General features: G+C 31.4%; 1 protein-coding gene across 1 annotated transcript; it reads right to left on the bottom strand.

Moving 5' to 3' along the window:
* Window positions 1-3948: 3948 nt before the first annotated feature.
* LOC115961226 (receptor-like protein EIX2) lies at window positions 3949-6771 on the bottom strand. Its single transcript, XM_031080240.1, has one exon. It carries the CDS (start codon window positions 6769-6771, stop codon window positions 3949-3951), a length of 2823 nt encoding a protein of 940 aa, XP_030936100.1.
* Window positions 6772-14974: the final 8203 nt, after the last annotated feature.

The following is a 14974-nucleotide window of genomic DNA, read 5'->3' as shown; positions in this document are numbered from 1 at the left end:
ATGAAGTTTTCCATTCCGTTAGTTTTTAGGGTCTGTTTTGGGATCCGTTTATTTTGCTGAAACTGAAAATTTTTTGGCGAAAGTACTATAGATAGAGGTAAAATATAGCTGAAATAGTACAGCGGAACTCATGAATAGTACCAAAAAGTACAGTGAAACCCATGAATAATAGTAAAAATAAGTTGAATAGTAAAATAAACTGGTTTTTTAATTTGGAGTCAAACGCACACTAAGTGTATCCATGTCATATGATATCTGATATGCGATTTTAAAAATGAGTAATGATAATTTACACATTGTATGTATAGAATACAAAAGATGAAAATACACTTTTGGTCCCTATATTTTGGGTTAATTCTCATTTTGATCCTTAAATTAATTTTGCTCTTAGGTCAGCCCTTGAAATTAGAAAATTGTTTTTATTTCGGTCCCTGTGTCAACCCAATAACAAAAAAATGCATACGTTGCAAATAGAGTGCACTTTTGGCATGTTATATGTTGATGAGACAAATTATGGTGCTGACATGGTTATTTAAATAATATTTAAAAATGCCACATCAGCATATAAATTAATTAAAAATAAAAACAAAAAAAAAATTAATTTCTCGATTTTAATTTAAATTGGGGAAAAAAAAAACAATAAACAAAAAATCTTTTTCAGTTTTAAAAATTGAGAAGAAAAGTTATAACAATTTTCTCAAATTTACTTAGTCACTAACCAAGCACAACATCACAACTCTTTGCTCCAAACCTCAATCCCAACCTCATGAACCCAACCCAACATCAAATTTTCTTAGTTATCAACATCACAACATCAATTTAATCCCTCTCTCTGCCCATTTTCTCTCACTCTCTGTCTCTGATTTCTCTTTGATCTGCTCCAAACCCTCTACTCCAAACCCAGACACCTATGGCCAAATAAAACAAAACACTCTCTTCGATCTACCCAAAATCCCATGGCCAAAGACCCCCAAGCTCTGCCTTTCATAATCACGAGTCGAGGAGGCAGATTTCATCGATTGATGAGGACGACAACGTCGAGGCCAAACACTCTCTCTTTGATTGATGAGGACGACGAGGAGGAGGAGGTAGTCATTTGTCGGGACGGTGTCATTTTACGGAGTGGCCAAGGAGGCAGGAACGATGGAGTTTGACAGTGTTGTTTTGGTGGGGTTAGGGTTAGTGGTGTGAAACGGTTTCGTTTGATTTGAGGAGGCAAAAATGGTGCCATTGGATTTGCTCAAATTTGCTCCAAACCCAAAAATGATAGAATTTGCTGAGAAGGTAAATTGTGGGTAGCAAACTGTAGAAATTTCTTCACAAAGCTAAGATTTTTGAGAGAAGGATGGGTTTGTTTGGTTGGGTTCGACTTGCTCTTAATCGATGGTGGTGGTGGGTTTGATTATGAGAAATCCTTGCTCCTGTTTTGGGTTTGATTGTGAGAACATGAAGTTTGATTCTGGGTTTGCTCTTGTTCTGGGTTCGACCTGCACTATTGGTTTCTTTAATTTATTTCTTGTTTTTCTGGATTTGATGGAGATTAGATTTGGTTGTTGGATTTGGATTTGAGGTTTGCCAAAGACTGGTTTGGTTGCTAGGTTTATTTCTTGGATTTGGGAAGAACATGAAGAATAAGTTATTATGTTCTTACGGAAAATATAATGAAAGTAGTAATAATAATAATTAAAATAATAGTAATAATAATAATAAAATTATTTTAAGGTTTTTTTTTTAATTTAGTTTAAATTTTCTAAGCTGGCTTTATTTATTAATATAAATGCTGGCATGGCATTTAAAATGCTAAATATAATTTTTTATTATTATTTTATTAGCCACATTAGCATATAACATGCCAACAGTGCACTCTGTTTGTCATGTATGCATTTTTTGTTACTGGGTTAACGACAGGAACCAAAATAGAATCTATTTTCTAATTTTAGGGACTGACCTAGGAGTAAAATCAATTTAAGGACCAAAACGAGAATTGGCTCAAAATGTAGGGACCAGAAGTGTATTTTCGCTAACACAAAATCACATGTTTGCTGAAAATGTGTTTTCAAGTTGCACTAGACCTAAGTCTTACCCTAAATTTTTATGTGTATCTTTTTTTTTGCTTTAAAGAATCTACTAATATCCAATTAATTTAAATAATTGTTACATACAACTTACCTCTAATAAAATTTTTGATGTTATATAAATGAATATAAATACTAAATAGCTTTCCACTTTCATATAAAAATTAACTAAAAAAAAAATATTTGTAAATTTAAACTGTCAAAAGCATAGCCCATTTGCACGTATAAACACAGACACTTAAAATTTATTTACTGTATAAATCCCGCCTCTGGCCCTAACCGGCATCGACCTTCTGAGACCATTATACAATTTAGCTTCTCCAGCTTCTAATTTTCCAATCCACCATTATTGGGTTCATCCAGCCTTTTGTAATACATTAACCTAATACTCTTATGGCCTTGTTTATGTTTGCATTATGTACCCCAAAAAAAAAAAAAAATCTTAGATCGTCAATAACTCATACTACAAAAATTCGAAATTTATGATTTATTTAAAACTTGGGTCGAATTATTGTGTTTTAATTACGTAAATTTATCCAATAAAAATAATAAATTAATTATTGAACCTTAATTGAATTATTGAATTATTTAAAGATATGTATTTATAAAATAATATAGCAACAATTAGAATCTCAAAAAATTAGTATCATCACAATTCTAAAATGCAAAAGACTTATTATTTTGTCACTTTTCATGTCTAAAAGGTTCTTAAAAAAAAAAAAAAATCAATTTAGTTACTAAACATGTGTATAGTTTTAAAGCACATTATACTAATTTTTCCCAAAATGCAAAACTCACTATCTAAATTTCACTACTTTTCATTTCAATCTTCTAAATTTTCATTTGTTCATTTCACTTCTCACAATTTCAAAACTCCTCAATTCAGTTCTTCGTTAAGCTACTATCTACTACTTCTATTAAGACCACCAAAACAACGCCGCTCTGGCATTATTTTATTCTTAATTATAGAAAAAACCCAGAAATTAAAAAGAAAACCTAAATGATGCCTTCCTAACCGAATTTGAAGAAAAAAAAAACCCCACCCACCAAAGCAAGTCCCTGACTCAATGGTTTGAGAGAGAAAGAAAGAGATTGAACTTACATAATTGTGTTTTTAGTGGCTCAAGGAGAGAGAGAGAGAGAGAGAGAGAGAGAGAGAGAGAGAGAGAGAGAGAGAGAGAGAGAGAGAGAAGTGGCTTCATGAGGTATTTTCGGTGGCTCCGGTGAGTATGTGGAAGCTCCAGCCAATAGTCGGTTGGGTAAGTTCTCCCTCTCTATCTCTCAATCTCTCAATTTCTTTCTCTTTCTCTCAAACTATTGGGTTAAGGATTTGTTTTTTTGGTTGGAGGTTTGGTTTTTTATTCAAATTCAGTTAGGGATGACATTGTTTAGGTTTTTTTTAATTAAAATAAAAATTAAATATTAAAATATTGCCAAAACAATGTCATTTTGCCAGTCTTAACGGCAATGGTGAATGGCAGTTTAATGGAAGATTGAATTAAGGAGTTTTGAAACTTAGATGAATGAAATAAACGAATATAAACTTAAAAAATAGAAATAAAAAGTAGTGAAACTTAGATGATGAGTTTTACATTTTGACCAAATTATTTTATTTAAATGATAAGGAACATGACAATTATAGTTTATGAAATGTTGTAAACTATACAAAATTTTCCTTTAAACCTTTTTTCTCTTTTAGGCTAAAGCTCTATCAATATCAAATGCACACTTTATTGAAATGAGATATATAAAGAGAAAATGCCAATGCACACTATTCTACAAATTCTTATACATACTCTTAAAATGCATTGAAATCAAGTCATGATTTCCAATATATAAAATCTTTACCTTGCTAACCTATATAGTGAAAGTGTCACCCATGGCTTGGAAACTTCCTCCACAATCTTGCCATGCACATCACCAATTTTGTTGAATAGAGCCAGTCCTTCATGTTGTCCAATAACAAGAAATAGTCATCTCTCCAAGAACTTTTTAACAAAGGTACGCAAATTCCCCCAAAGCTTGCAACAAATCCAACTCCTGCTCCGAAATAAAACCATTTCTCAAATTTATCTCCATCAGCTTCATTATCCTCATTGCCATCACGATCAATTGGTTGATCACTTTGGTTTGGCGTTTCTTCACCTAAGCACTTTTGTGGAAGTGGAAGCCCACAAAGTGCCCAGTTTCCAATAAAATCATTTGCATCAAAGCTTTGTAGTTGAGTGCCCAAAGGAATTCTCCCAGACAAATTGTTGAAAGACAAATCAAGGTAGCTCAAAAAGTGTAACTCTGACATGCTAGATGGGATTTCACCTGAAAACCGATTTCTTGACATATCAAGTGATTCCAACTGCGTCAATTGACCAATCATTTGCGGGATTTCACCAATTAAGTTGTTTTTTGATATGTTCAATACAACCAGTTCCAAAAGACTCAAGATTTCACTTGGAAGTTTCCCTGTCAAATTGTTGTGTGCAAGGTTAATGAGCTTTAAGAGTCCAAGATATTTTCCATACTCCAACTCCCTTCCTTTCATTACAACTGTTGCATCATCAACATATTCTTCTACATCTTCAATATCATAAGCATATGAATCAGTATAATTACTACCAATTATGCCAGTAAAGAAATCTCCCTTTTGAGCCATGGCAGTGAAATTGTTGAAGCATTGTGGTATATTCCCAGATATATCATTTAAAGAGAGGTCCAATATTCGTAAATATTTCAACCAACATAGCTCGAATGGTATGCTTCCACTGAGCTTATTGGAACTTAATATAAGAATATTTAACACTGGCAGACCCTCCCCAATCCAAGCTGGTACTTGTCCAGAGAATCCATTGTTTCCCAAGTCTACAAATTTCAACAAACTACAATTTTTCATAGACAAATGTAAATCTCCAGAGAAGCTATTATTGCGCAGACTCAGCGTTCGGAGTTGAGACAATGAACCCAAAGAAGTTGGAATTTTCCCAGACAAATTGTTGCCAGACAAATCCAGAATGACTAGCTTACGCCAATGCATAAAACAATCAGGAATTTCTCCTGACAAAAGGTTGCCAGAGAGGTCTAGGAAATTCAAAACTCCACCCGTGATTTTACAAACAGAAGAAATGGTCCCCGAGAAAAGATTTTCGGCTATGCTCAATAGTGTCATTTTTGGTGGGAAAACAAAAGGTGACAATTGCCCCTCCAGTTGGTTAAAACTCACATCTAAATACTGTAAAGTTGGAGGCAGCTCCACAAACCACTTAGGAATCTTATCCGAAATTCCAGTATTGGAGATATCTAGGATAGAAATGTTCCACTGAGTTTGGAGCCAGCTTGGAAATCTAGGTCCCAGCTTGCAGGATGACAAGTACATGACTCGCAATTGAAAAGGTGGAACCCATTCCTTGTTCAATTGTAAAGCCAAGGAATTAAGTGACAAGTCTAAAGACCACAAGTTGGACAGGTTTGACAGATGGACTTCAGTGACCACACCATGCATAGAATTGTTAGAAACATCAAAGACCTCCAGCTGATGAAGGTTTCCGATATCTTTGGGTACGGTGCCAGTTATATTGTTGGTCCCAACATATATTTCTTTTAATGAAGAAAATGTTGAAAAATCAGGCAACGATCCCGTAATTTGATTCAATGATAAATCCAACATTTCCAGTGAGTTTTTTGCACACCCAGACAAGATATTGATAAACTCAACGAGTTGTCCACTGAGCCTATTGTTTGATAGGGACAATGAACTTAGAGTGCATATGTTTCCGAAAGATTTTGGTATGCTACCTTCAAGTTGGTTTTTGTCGAAATTGAGACTATCAAGAGAATTCATTTTGCCAAGGGCATCTGGAATTGAACCTTTTAACTGATTGGAGGAGAGGTTAATTTCAACAAGGCTGGTATTAAAGTTGAGCAACCATCCGAATATTGAGGAGTTTTGATGATTATCAGAGAGATCAACAGCAGTAAGAGATTTCGAATAGTTGAAATGGGTATGAGTTGAGGGAACGATTGGAGGAAGATCACATGAACTCAAGCTCAAAGATGTTAAATAAGGAAGACGATTAACAACGTCTGCCCAATCATAGGCTTCACTGAGATTTATTGAATTTAGTACAAGCTCTTTCAAAGAAGACAAATGAGAGAGCCATTGAAGGTTTGCAACATTATTGAAGTTATTTGCACTGAGATCAATAGATTCCAAGTGCGAAAGGTTTCCAAGTTCATACGGAATAGTCCCACCAAACTCAGCCTCTAAGAGATAGAGGTGCTTTAGGTTATTGAAAGAACCAAGAAACTCTGGGATTTTGCTCATATTGAAATCATTGTAACTGAGGTCCAAAGAGCTCAAATGATGCAATTCAAGCAGTGAAGAACTAAGCTTACCTCTCAAAGGTTGTGTTTTTTCTGAATCACCCCGAAGATCAAGCTCCAGTACGTGACCTGTGTGCTTGCTGCAATGAACTCCTTTCCACTTGCAACAATTCTTCTTTTGATCTTGGCTCCCCCATGAAGAGAGTATATCATAGCCATCAACAAGGCCTTTTTTGAACTCAAGGAGGGCTTGTCTCTCCCTCTCTATGCACCTGACATTAGCATCTCCAACCCCTGAAATAAATCCAAGGGCTGGATTCAAGTGCAGTAAAAGCATTAAAAATGCAAATGCATGGAGAAGTCTAAGGGATCTTCTGTCCATAATCATTGACATGCCACTGAAAATAACAACTGAAATCAAGATCAAGATGCCACCAAGCTTACAAGCTGCAGTAGAAAAACATGCACCGCAGAGTTTTGGGTTTTTTATTAGGTTCTCAGAATTCTAAGCATCAACCTTATATTTATATTGGTAACTGTAGCAAGCCAAAGAAAACATTTAAAATATATCATTACCTCTCAACCGGTTTAGAGCCATCTTGTACCAACTCTATATGTGACAATTAAAAAATTTATTTAAATATAATGTAAGTCATGATTTTTTAAAATAAATTTTGTAGGCCTTTTAAATAATACACATTAATAATTTTATAAACTGTTATCTAGTAGGTTGGAGAACATAATTTCAAACTAATATAGAGCTTAACTTTAATCTTTTTCATGTTTTTTTTTTTTTTTAAGTACTTTTTAGTTCTTTATTTTTGTGAATGGTAAAAGGTTCGGCAAGCATGGATGCCTACAATTCAGTGGTGGAGCCTAGCTAGGGTGCAATCACCAACTAAAGAAAGTTTTGGTTAATATACAAAATTTAAAATAAAAAATAAACTCTTGTATGGTCAATTATTAGATATTTGTAATACAAATATGAGAAACTCTCGTACTCTTAAAGTTAAAAATATTTGTAGTAATAGGGTATAAAATTTAAGGTAGGGTGTGAAAAATATTTTTAAAAATAAATTAAAATATTAAACTAAAAACAATATATTATAAATATATATATATTGGGAAGTCAGGGGTTCACTTCAACCCAAAACAAAGGGTAGAGCCGTCCCTTTCACAGATAAGTTTGAAAGTTTCTCAAAAGAAAATCTGTCATGACAAGTGACAACTGACAAATATCAATTTACGTAATAGGTTACTATATATGCACCTGGACAGAAGTCATAGAATGGTAGAACACAGTAATTAACGATTCTACACGTGTGTACTTAACCCAATAGTCAGTGTGAATGGGAAGAAATACGTGTATCGGTTGACGCAATTCTCTTCAAAATCTGCTCATCACTTATCGGATGAGGTGATGCAATCTCAAGAAATAATGAGGAAATTAAACCCCTCGAAGAAGGAATGAAAAAGTTTCTGGAAGCTGAAAATTCAAGTAAGATTAAAACTATTCCTATGACCCATTCACTGGAACGTATCTAATGAGTTGAACGTATAAATATTTTAATTTGTGAGACTCATATGTGGGTTCTATTCACACACATACCCAAAAAAAAACTTATTCCTATGAAAGATAGAATGACAAATAATTCTTATTTATATTCTTAATTCACTCTTTTTTTTTCTTTTTTTCTTTTTTTGAGGAAATTCTCAATTCACTCTTAAATATTTAATTGATATGTTTAAATTTCTTATATATATAGATACATATATATGTTAGTGAATTAATTTTTTTTATGGAAATATGAGTAATGATTACATATTAATTATTTTTGTTTATATCTTTTAATTGTACGCGTGTGTAGTTGTTTGAGTTATAACTTATATGAGTATAACTAGATTATATTATGGATTTTTTTTTTTTGAAAGGATATTATGGATTTTTCAAATCTTCTTTCAAATCCTTTTTTTAAGAATTTTTATTTAATTCCCATCTCAATTACATTTCTTATTTGTATTTATCTATTGTATGATCATTAATTTTTTATTTAACTATATATTCATTTCTGTTGATTAAATTTTCCAAATATTTTTTAAATAAACTTTCTTTCAATGTTATCTTTTAGTCCTTCAACTAGATTAAGCTTATGAATCCACTGTTGCCTTTAGGTCACTTTAATCTAAATTGGACGAAATTGACAATTAGTGTCCATTTGGTTATCTTATAGTTTTTAGTAGTTTATTTGTAAAGTGTATACATATACATAAATTTTTTATATTAAAAGGGTATTTTGTAAAAGAAGAAAAGCTCAACATTGAATGTTGTGTCATCTAGAGGAAGAACAGTGAATTTGAATTTTGAAACTTAGAGTTAGGGGAACATATTCAAAATTTGAAATTTTAAGGGATAAAATCAAAATTATCTTAAACTTTCAATTTAGTCTATATTTTAATTAATATAATGGTTGAGGTGATAATAATTTATGTATTACAATCATGATGTGATTCGCAATTTTAATAAAAATATTATTACATTAACAAAAATATACCACCTTCACGTGTTATGAAAATTGAGAAGCGCTACATATATATGCTATAAGTTTTATTGTATGAAATTTACAAATTGATGTGTTACCAATTATAAAAATATATTTTAAATATTCATTTATAAGTTAGTTGAAATCCACCAATAATCTTCATTGTCACGTCAATTTTAAAACTTAAAATAACTTTAAAATTTTATCATGAAATTTATCATATGTTTTTTGTAAAAATAAATACATGTGGTTGCAACAAATACCGGCCGCAATGACTTAGACCTAGACTTGACGTTTCTATTTGCTTATTGATTAGGGAATTGGGGGAAAATCTTACATTTGCTAGGCACATGAGACCACTCACTCATGAGCTCCAAATGTCTGGTGCATGAGATACCATCTTTTTCATTTAACCCAAGGGCAAAGGCAAAGGGACACCCTTGATATTGACTCACGGTCCACAAGGACCACAACCAGGTGGACAAACCAACACCGCTAATTTACATCCAACCTTGAATATTCTCACGTATACTATTCAACCAATTCATAGCCCCACTTGGAGATAAAATTTTGGTAGTCCTAAGCTCGGCTGGAATTAGACGTCTCTAATAAGAAACAATGGCAAAGGCGGAAAGCATAGCAACATCAAAGCCGCCTTCATTTGGAAAATTTTTGCATAAAAACAAAAGGTCAATTTTGTGATGCTTACAGATATAAGTATTTTCTTCTATTTCTTTTTTATAATTTTCTATCTTGTCACACTCACACAACTCAGCTGCCGAACCCATGTATTGGTTGGGTGTTCTCCTAATTACCTAGTATAAGTAATATCTTTTTCCATATTTGATCATTAAAATATTTTTTTTTTAAATTGTTCATCTTTCAAAAATTCAATCAACTTATTGCCCCAATTGGAGGCAAACTTTTGGTACTAAGCTCGGCTGGACTTAAAGAGGTTAAGAAATAATGGTAACGGCGGAAAGCATAGCAATTAAAAAGAGTCAATGAAATAATGGTAATGAACCACGTTTTCACCAGTTATTGGTTAAAGTGATTGGCGGGTTTGCTTAGAGTTTTGTGACAGATTCTCCAACGTGTACAAATAGTAATTACTTTGAGTTTAGGCTTAATTCATGTGTATATATATTGTAATCGTGTAATTACTTATTAATCCAATTTAGTTAATTTCTCTCAAGAATCGCTCTCAAATCTTTCTATTATCTTATTTTCTCACTGGTTTCCTTTATTTTCTCTCTCTTTCTTTCTCTACTTTCTGTTTTCAATACTGCTATTAGAATTAGAGGACTATGACTAACGGCATCTTTGTATTTATCTTATCGGTTCGCTTTTTTCTTTTTAAATGGATTATCTCAACTCTTCTTGATTTCAATTAATTTATTAAATTACTAATGGTCCTAAAAATTTAAGCTCTTAAAAATTAATAAATTTAATTACTTAATCATAATTCTAACATAATTTATACTCATATAAGCATGTGAGAACATTATATATATATATATATACACGGTGATGGGTCTCTTTCTATTCGACCTTAAGATACCAATGTGAAAATTGATAAATGAATTGATGTCTTGGTCTTTTTATTATTTATTATTTATTTTTTTTTAGAAATTGATGTCTTGGTCTTGATCCCTAATCTACCTTGGATGGGGCCATGACGTGATAGGTTTGAAAGAATTTTAGTCCGCCTATGACATATAGTGGATTTGAAAGAATTTTTTTGGAATGAATTGATGTTTTGGTTCTACTCCTAATAGAAATTGACTAATTGAAGTAGAAAATGGGATTCTAGTCCTTTAACTTTCTCGAAGTGTTTATTTTCTTTATCCTTTACCAAATCTTCCATAGACATTTAGACTTTGTTTTGTGGACATGTGAGAATATGCTCTGAGAATCGTGCTCCCATGGTTTTATTATTATTATTATTATTATTATTATTATTATTATTATTATTATTATTATTATTATTAGCTTGTAACCCCATGTATATACATAGATACACTTAAAGATATACAATAAGATGTATAATATAATTCCTATATATATAGTTTAAATATTATTGATTGTCATTTTTATATTTTGTTAACTCTTTAAAAATTTTTGTAAGGATATTATTAGGTATAAAATGTAAATTTTCCATATTTAAAAAAAAAATTATTGTGAAGCACTTTTTTTTTTTTTTAATGATTCATTTATTTTAAACTCTTTGGTTTTTGTACTTAATAACTTGAATGAATATTTATGATGTGGTCCTACATTTAATTCTAAAATTAAGAAATAAAACTATTTAAGAATAAATAATTTAGGACACATGGTGCAAAATTGGAACTCTAATTTGAAATTCTAATTTGAGTTTCTCTCAGCTTCACTTATTATTATATACTAACTTGTAACCCCATGCATATGCATGGATACAATTAAAGATATACAATAAAATGCATAATATACTTGTATATATATAATTTAAATTCTATTAATAGTCATTTTTATGTTTTGTTAACTCTTTAAAAATTTTGTAAGAATATTATTAGGTATAAAATGTAAATTTTCCATATATATATATATATTTTTTATAATTATTGTGAAGTACTTTTTTTTTTACAATTCATTTATTCTAAACTCTTTGGTTTTTGTATTTAATAACTTATTTGAATGAATATTTATGATGTGGTCCCACATTTGATTCTAAAATTAAGAAATAAAACTCTTTAAAAATAAATAATTTAGGACACATGACACAAAATTAAAACTCTAATTTGAAATTCTAATTTGAGTTTCTCACAGCTTCACCTATTATTATATATATAGATTATTATTATTATTATTTCAAATACAGAACACTCTTAAGATATGGAACATCCTTTATGTGTTTTTTTCTTTTTTTACATGTCCATCGTTAAATGTCCGTGAAAATATACAATGAGTAGCTCATGTAATAACATTGGTCCATATTTAAAGTTATATTTCCATAAAAAATAATACCACAAGAAATTTTATATTACACTTAAAAAAGCTACAAATAAATCTATGTTTTATAAGAAACCCATACTAAAATTTTGTGTATTTAACTATTTTTTTTCCCTTTAATTTACAATAATTTTCTTCTTAATCATGTAAAGGGCAGGACACTTGCTACAAATCGAACTTAGACTCTCCTAGGTAAGCCAAACATGGCCGTTGAGCCCCTGACTTTTCTTTTCTCCTTGCCAAGTCTTTATTTATTTTTTTTTTTTTTGGGGGGGGGGGGGGGGGGGGTTGTGTGGTGTGAATTTGGTATTGGCCAACAATCCGTCAGAATTCTTCGATTTTGATGGTAAGAGGTTTTCTTGCGATGGAAACCTAAGTGTATATCATCAATAGGATTCTCTCTCTCTAACTCATTTTTGGTTGACTTGAGTGTTTGCTTATATATTATGGACAAGTAGGGCACAAATTCAAAGCCTCAAATCGATCGAGGGCATGAATGAAGAACTCAATATCCCCAAGTCTCGATTGATTGAACTATTGAGATTGCAGTCCAGCTAGCTCCTTGAGCTATTCTTGAATCTTCACCTTGATCTTCAAGTACTCTAGTAAGATTCTTAAGGACTTACAATTTAACTCAAGTAATGGTTACAATTTGAAATGGTTTACCAGCACTAAAGATACATAAACCTAACAATCTCCCATTTTGGCAATCCATGACAAAACTAGTTACAAAAGTAAACTAGATTACAACATAACCTAAGTTACACTTGAAATAGCCTAATTTACAACATTTGATCCTGATCCGACTAGCCGTTGCATGAACTAGAAACAACTATATATCTTAATTAGCTTCAACTTGTCTATCTTGAAAGCACATAGCAAAAATGTTATCAATGCCATGAGGAATACAATGACAAGTGATAACAATTATACAAATCAAGATAAATAAACTCAATTCACAATGCCAAAAGATACATCAATTCAATTCAAATCTAAGCATGTGAAACAACCAGTAAATACCAAATAAACATATCTAGTTATATAATATCTAAAAGTTGAAGTGTAATATTTATTGTTTCTACATTCCTGTTAAGCCACATCAACATAACATTTCAGTCCACTTTGCTCCATTTTAGTCCACTTCGGTCTGTTTAGTTCATTTCAATCCACGTTGGTCCATTCGGTCGAATTCGGTCAATTTTAGTCCACTTTGGTCTATTCAGTCCATTTTGGTCCAATGGGTTCATTTTTGTCCATTCGGTCCATGTTAGTCCACTTCAAAATATTCGATCCATTTGGTTCATTTTGGTCCAATTCAGTCCACTTCAAAATATTTGATCAATTTCTGTCTATTCGGTCCATTTTAGTCTATTTTCACTTTGGTCTATTCGGTCATTTTTAGTCCACTTCGGTCTATCGATACAGTTGGTCCATTTTTGTCCAATTCGGTCCACTTTGAAATATTCGGTCCATTTTAGTCTATTCTATCCACTTCAGTCTATTCCGTCCATTTGGTTCATTTTGGTCTATTCTTAATTTTCACTTCGGTCTATTCAGTCCTTTTCAGGCCATTTCAGTCCACTTTGGACTAATTAGGCCTTAAATTGATTCTTTTAAGAAATTTCCTTTTTAGTTTTGGACTCAAAAATTCAATTTATTCTTTTTAATTTTTGTGTTGAAACCTATAAAATTTTATTCTATTTGGACCAAACTCTTTAGTTTTGACATAAAAATTACAAATAAAATAAACATTAGAAATTAGATATATGGGCCTTAAAAAAGCAATAAAATTGATAAATATTTACAATATTACCTTAAAATTAAAGTTTCAATAATATAGGAATTATATATATATATTTGGAAAGAAAAAGAAAATATTACATTTCTAAACTAATATAATAATTTAAATTTAATGTAATATGTTACATGTGTTCCATGAGATGGAGGTGTTAGAAGGTACTAGATCATAGTTACAACTTTAAGAAGCAAATGTCAAGTTAGGTGATATCGTGAGTTGAAGATACAGTTTTAATACAGCAAACTTGAGCCCAAATGTCAACTCTTTTTGGAAGTTTTCTAGTCAATTTGCTGCTTGAAAGGTTAATAATCTTTAATATATAGTCCAAGATTTGTACAATACTCCTAGATACTCCTTTCTTTTTAATACAGCCATCGCACTATAAACATATTCCAACAAATAGGCTGAATCATTTCCATGTGAATAAGGAATAATACTGATGTTGTTAGCATCTCCAACTCGGAACCTTGAAATGAATCCCAGGGCTAGTCTCAACTCTCAAGTGCTATAAAAGCGCTATAAATAAAAATGCATGAACAAGTTTGAAGGATTTTCCACCCGGGAATGTGATCGTTGTCATGGCCATGAGTATAATAATGATTAATTTCACAATTCTGCAAGCGCCTTTTTTTACATAAAGTTAAAATTTACATTCAATCAAAAGGAAGAAAAACATTTTAGAAAATTGCAATTTATGTATGTTCCACGTGGTAGTAACAAGGCAGTTCATGGTCTAACTTAATATGCTAAAAACATTTTACATTTTGTCATTCAGATAAAGGAAACTCTTTGTATTATTGAGTGTGATTTAGTTCAAGATATACTGTTTTTATTCTCTTCTGAATGAAATAAAGATGTATGGCATTAGTATTGTTATGAATGAAATAGAAAGTAGTACTTACTATTTGGAGTTGGGCTTGGACTTGATGTGCGGGTCATTTATTTGTTTGCGAAAATGAAATATTTTCGTTTCTCTTCTTTGGACTTTAGGCCGCTTATTTGAAGGTCCATGTTTCACGTGGATGGCCCATTGGCCTTTGGTACATTCATGACAGAGATGTATGTTCGGATAAGCTTAAATATAGCTTATTTTTACCATAGTTTTAACTTTTAAGTAAATCTTTTTTTTAGTTTATTTTAATTATTTAAAGTAAAATAAGTCCCCAAAAAAAAAACGTTTCCAACTGTCCGGAATTTGTTAAGAAATATTTATAACTTTTTTTTGAAAAAAAATAATTTTGCTCAAGAGAATTTAGAAA

Source organism: Quercus lobata, chromosome 9 (genome assembly GCF_001633185.2).
Source record: "Quercus lobata isolate SW786 chromosome 9, ValleyOak3.0 Primary Assembly, whole genome shotgun sequence".
Classification (NCBI taxonomy): domain Eukaryota; kingdom Viridiplantae; phylum Streptophyta; class Magnoliopsida; order Fagales; family Fagaceae; genus Quercus; species Quercus lobata.
The sequence above is the reverse complement of the archived record's forward strand: the minus strand, read 5'-3'. Positions and strand labels throughout refer to the sequence as shown.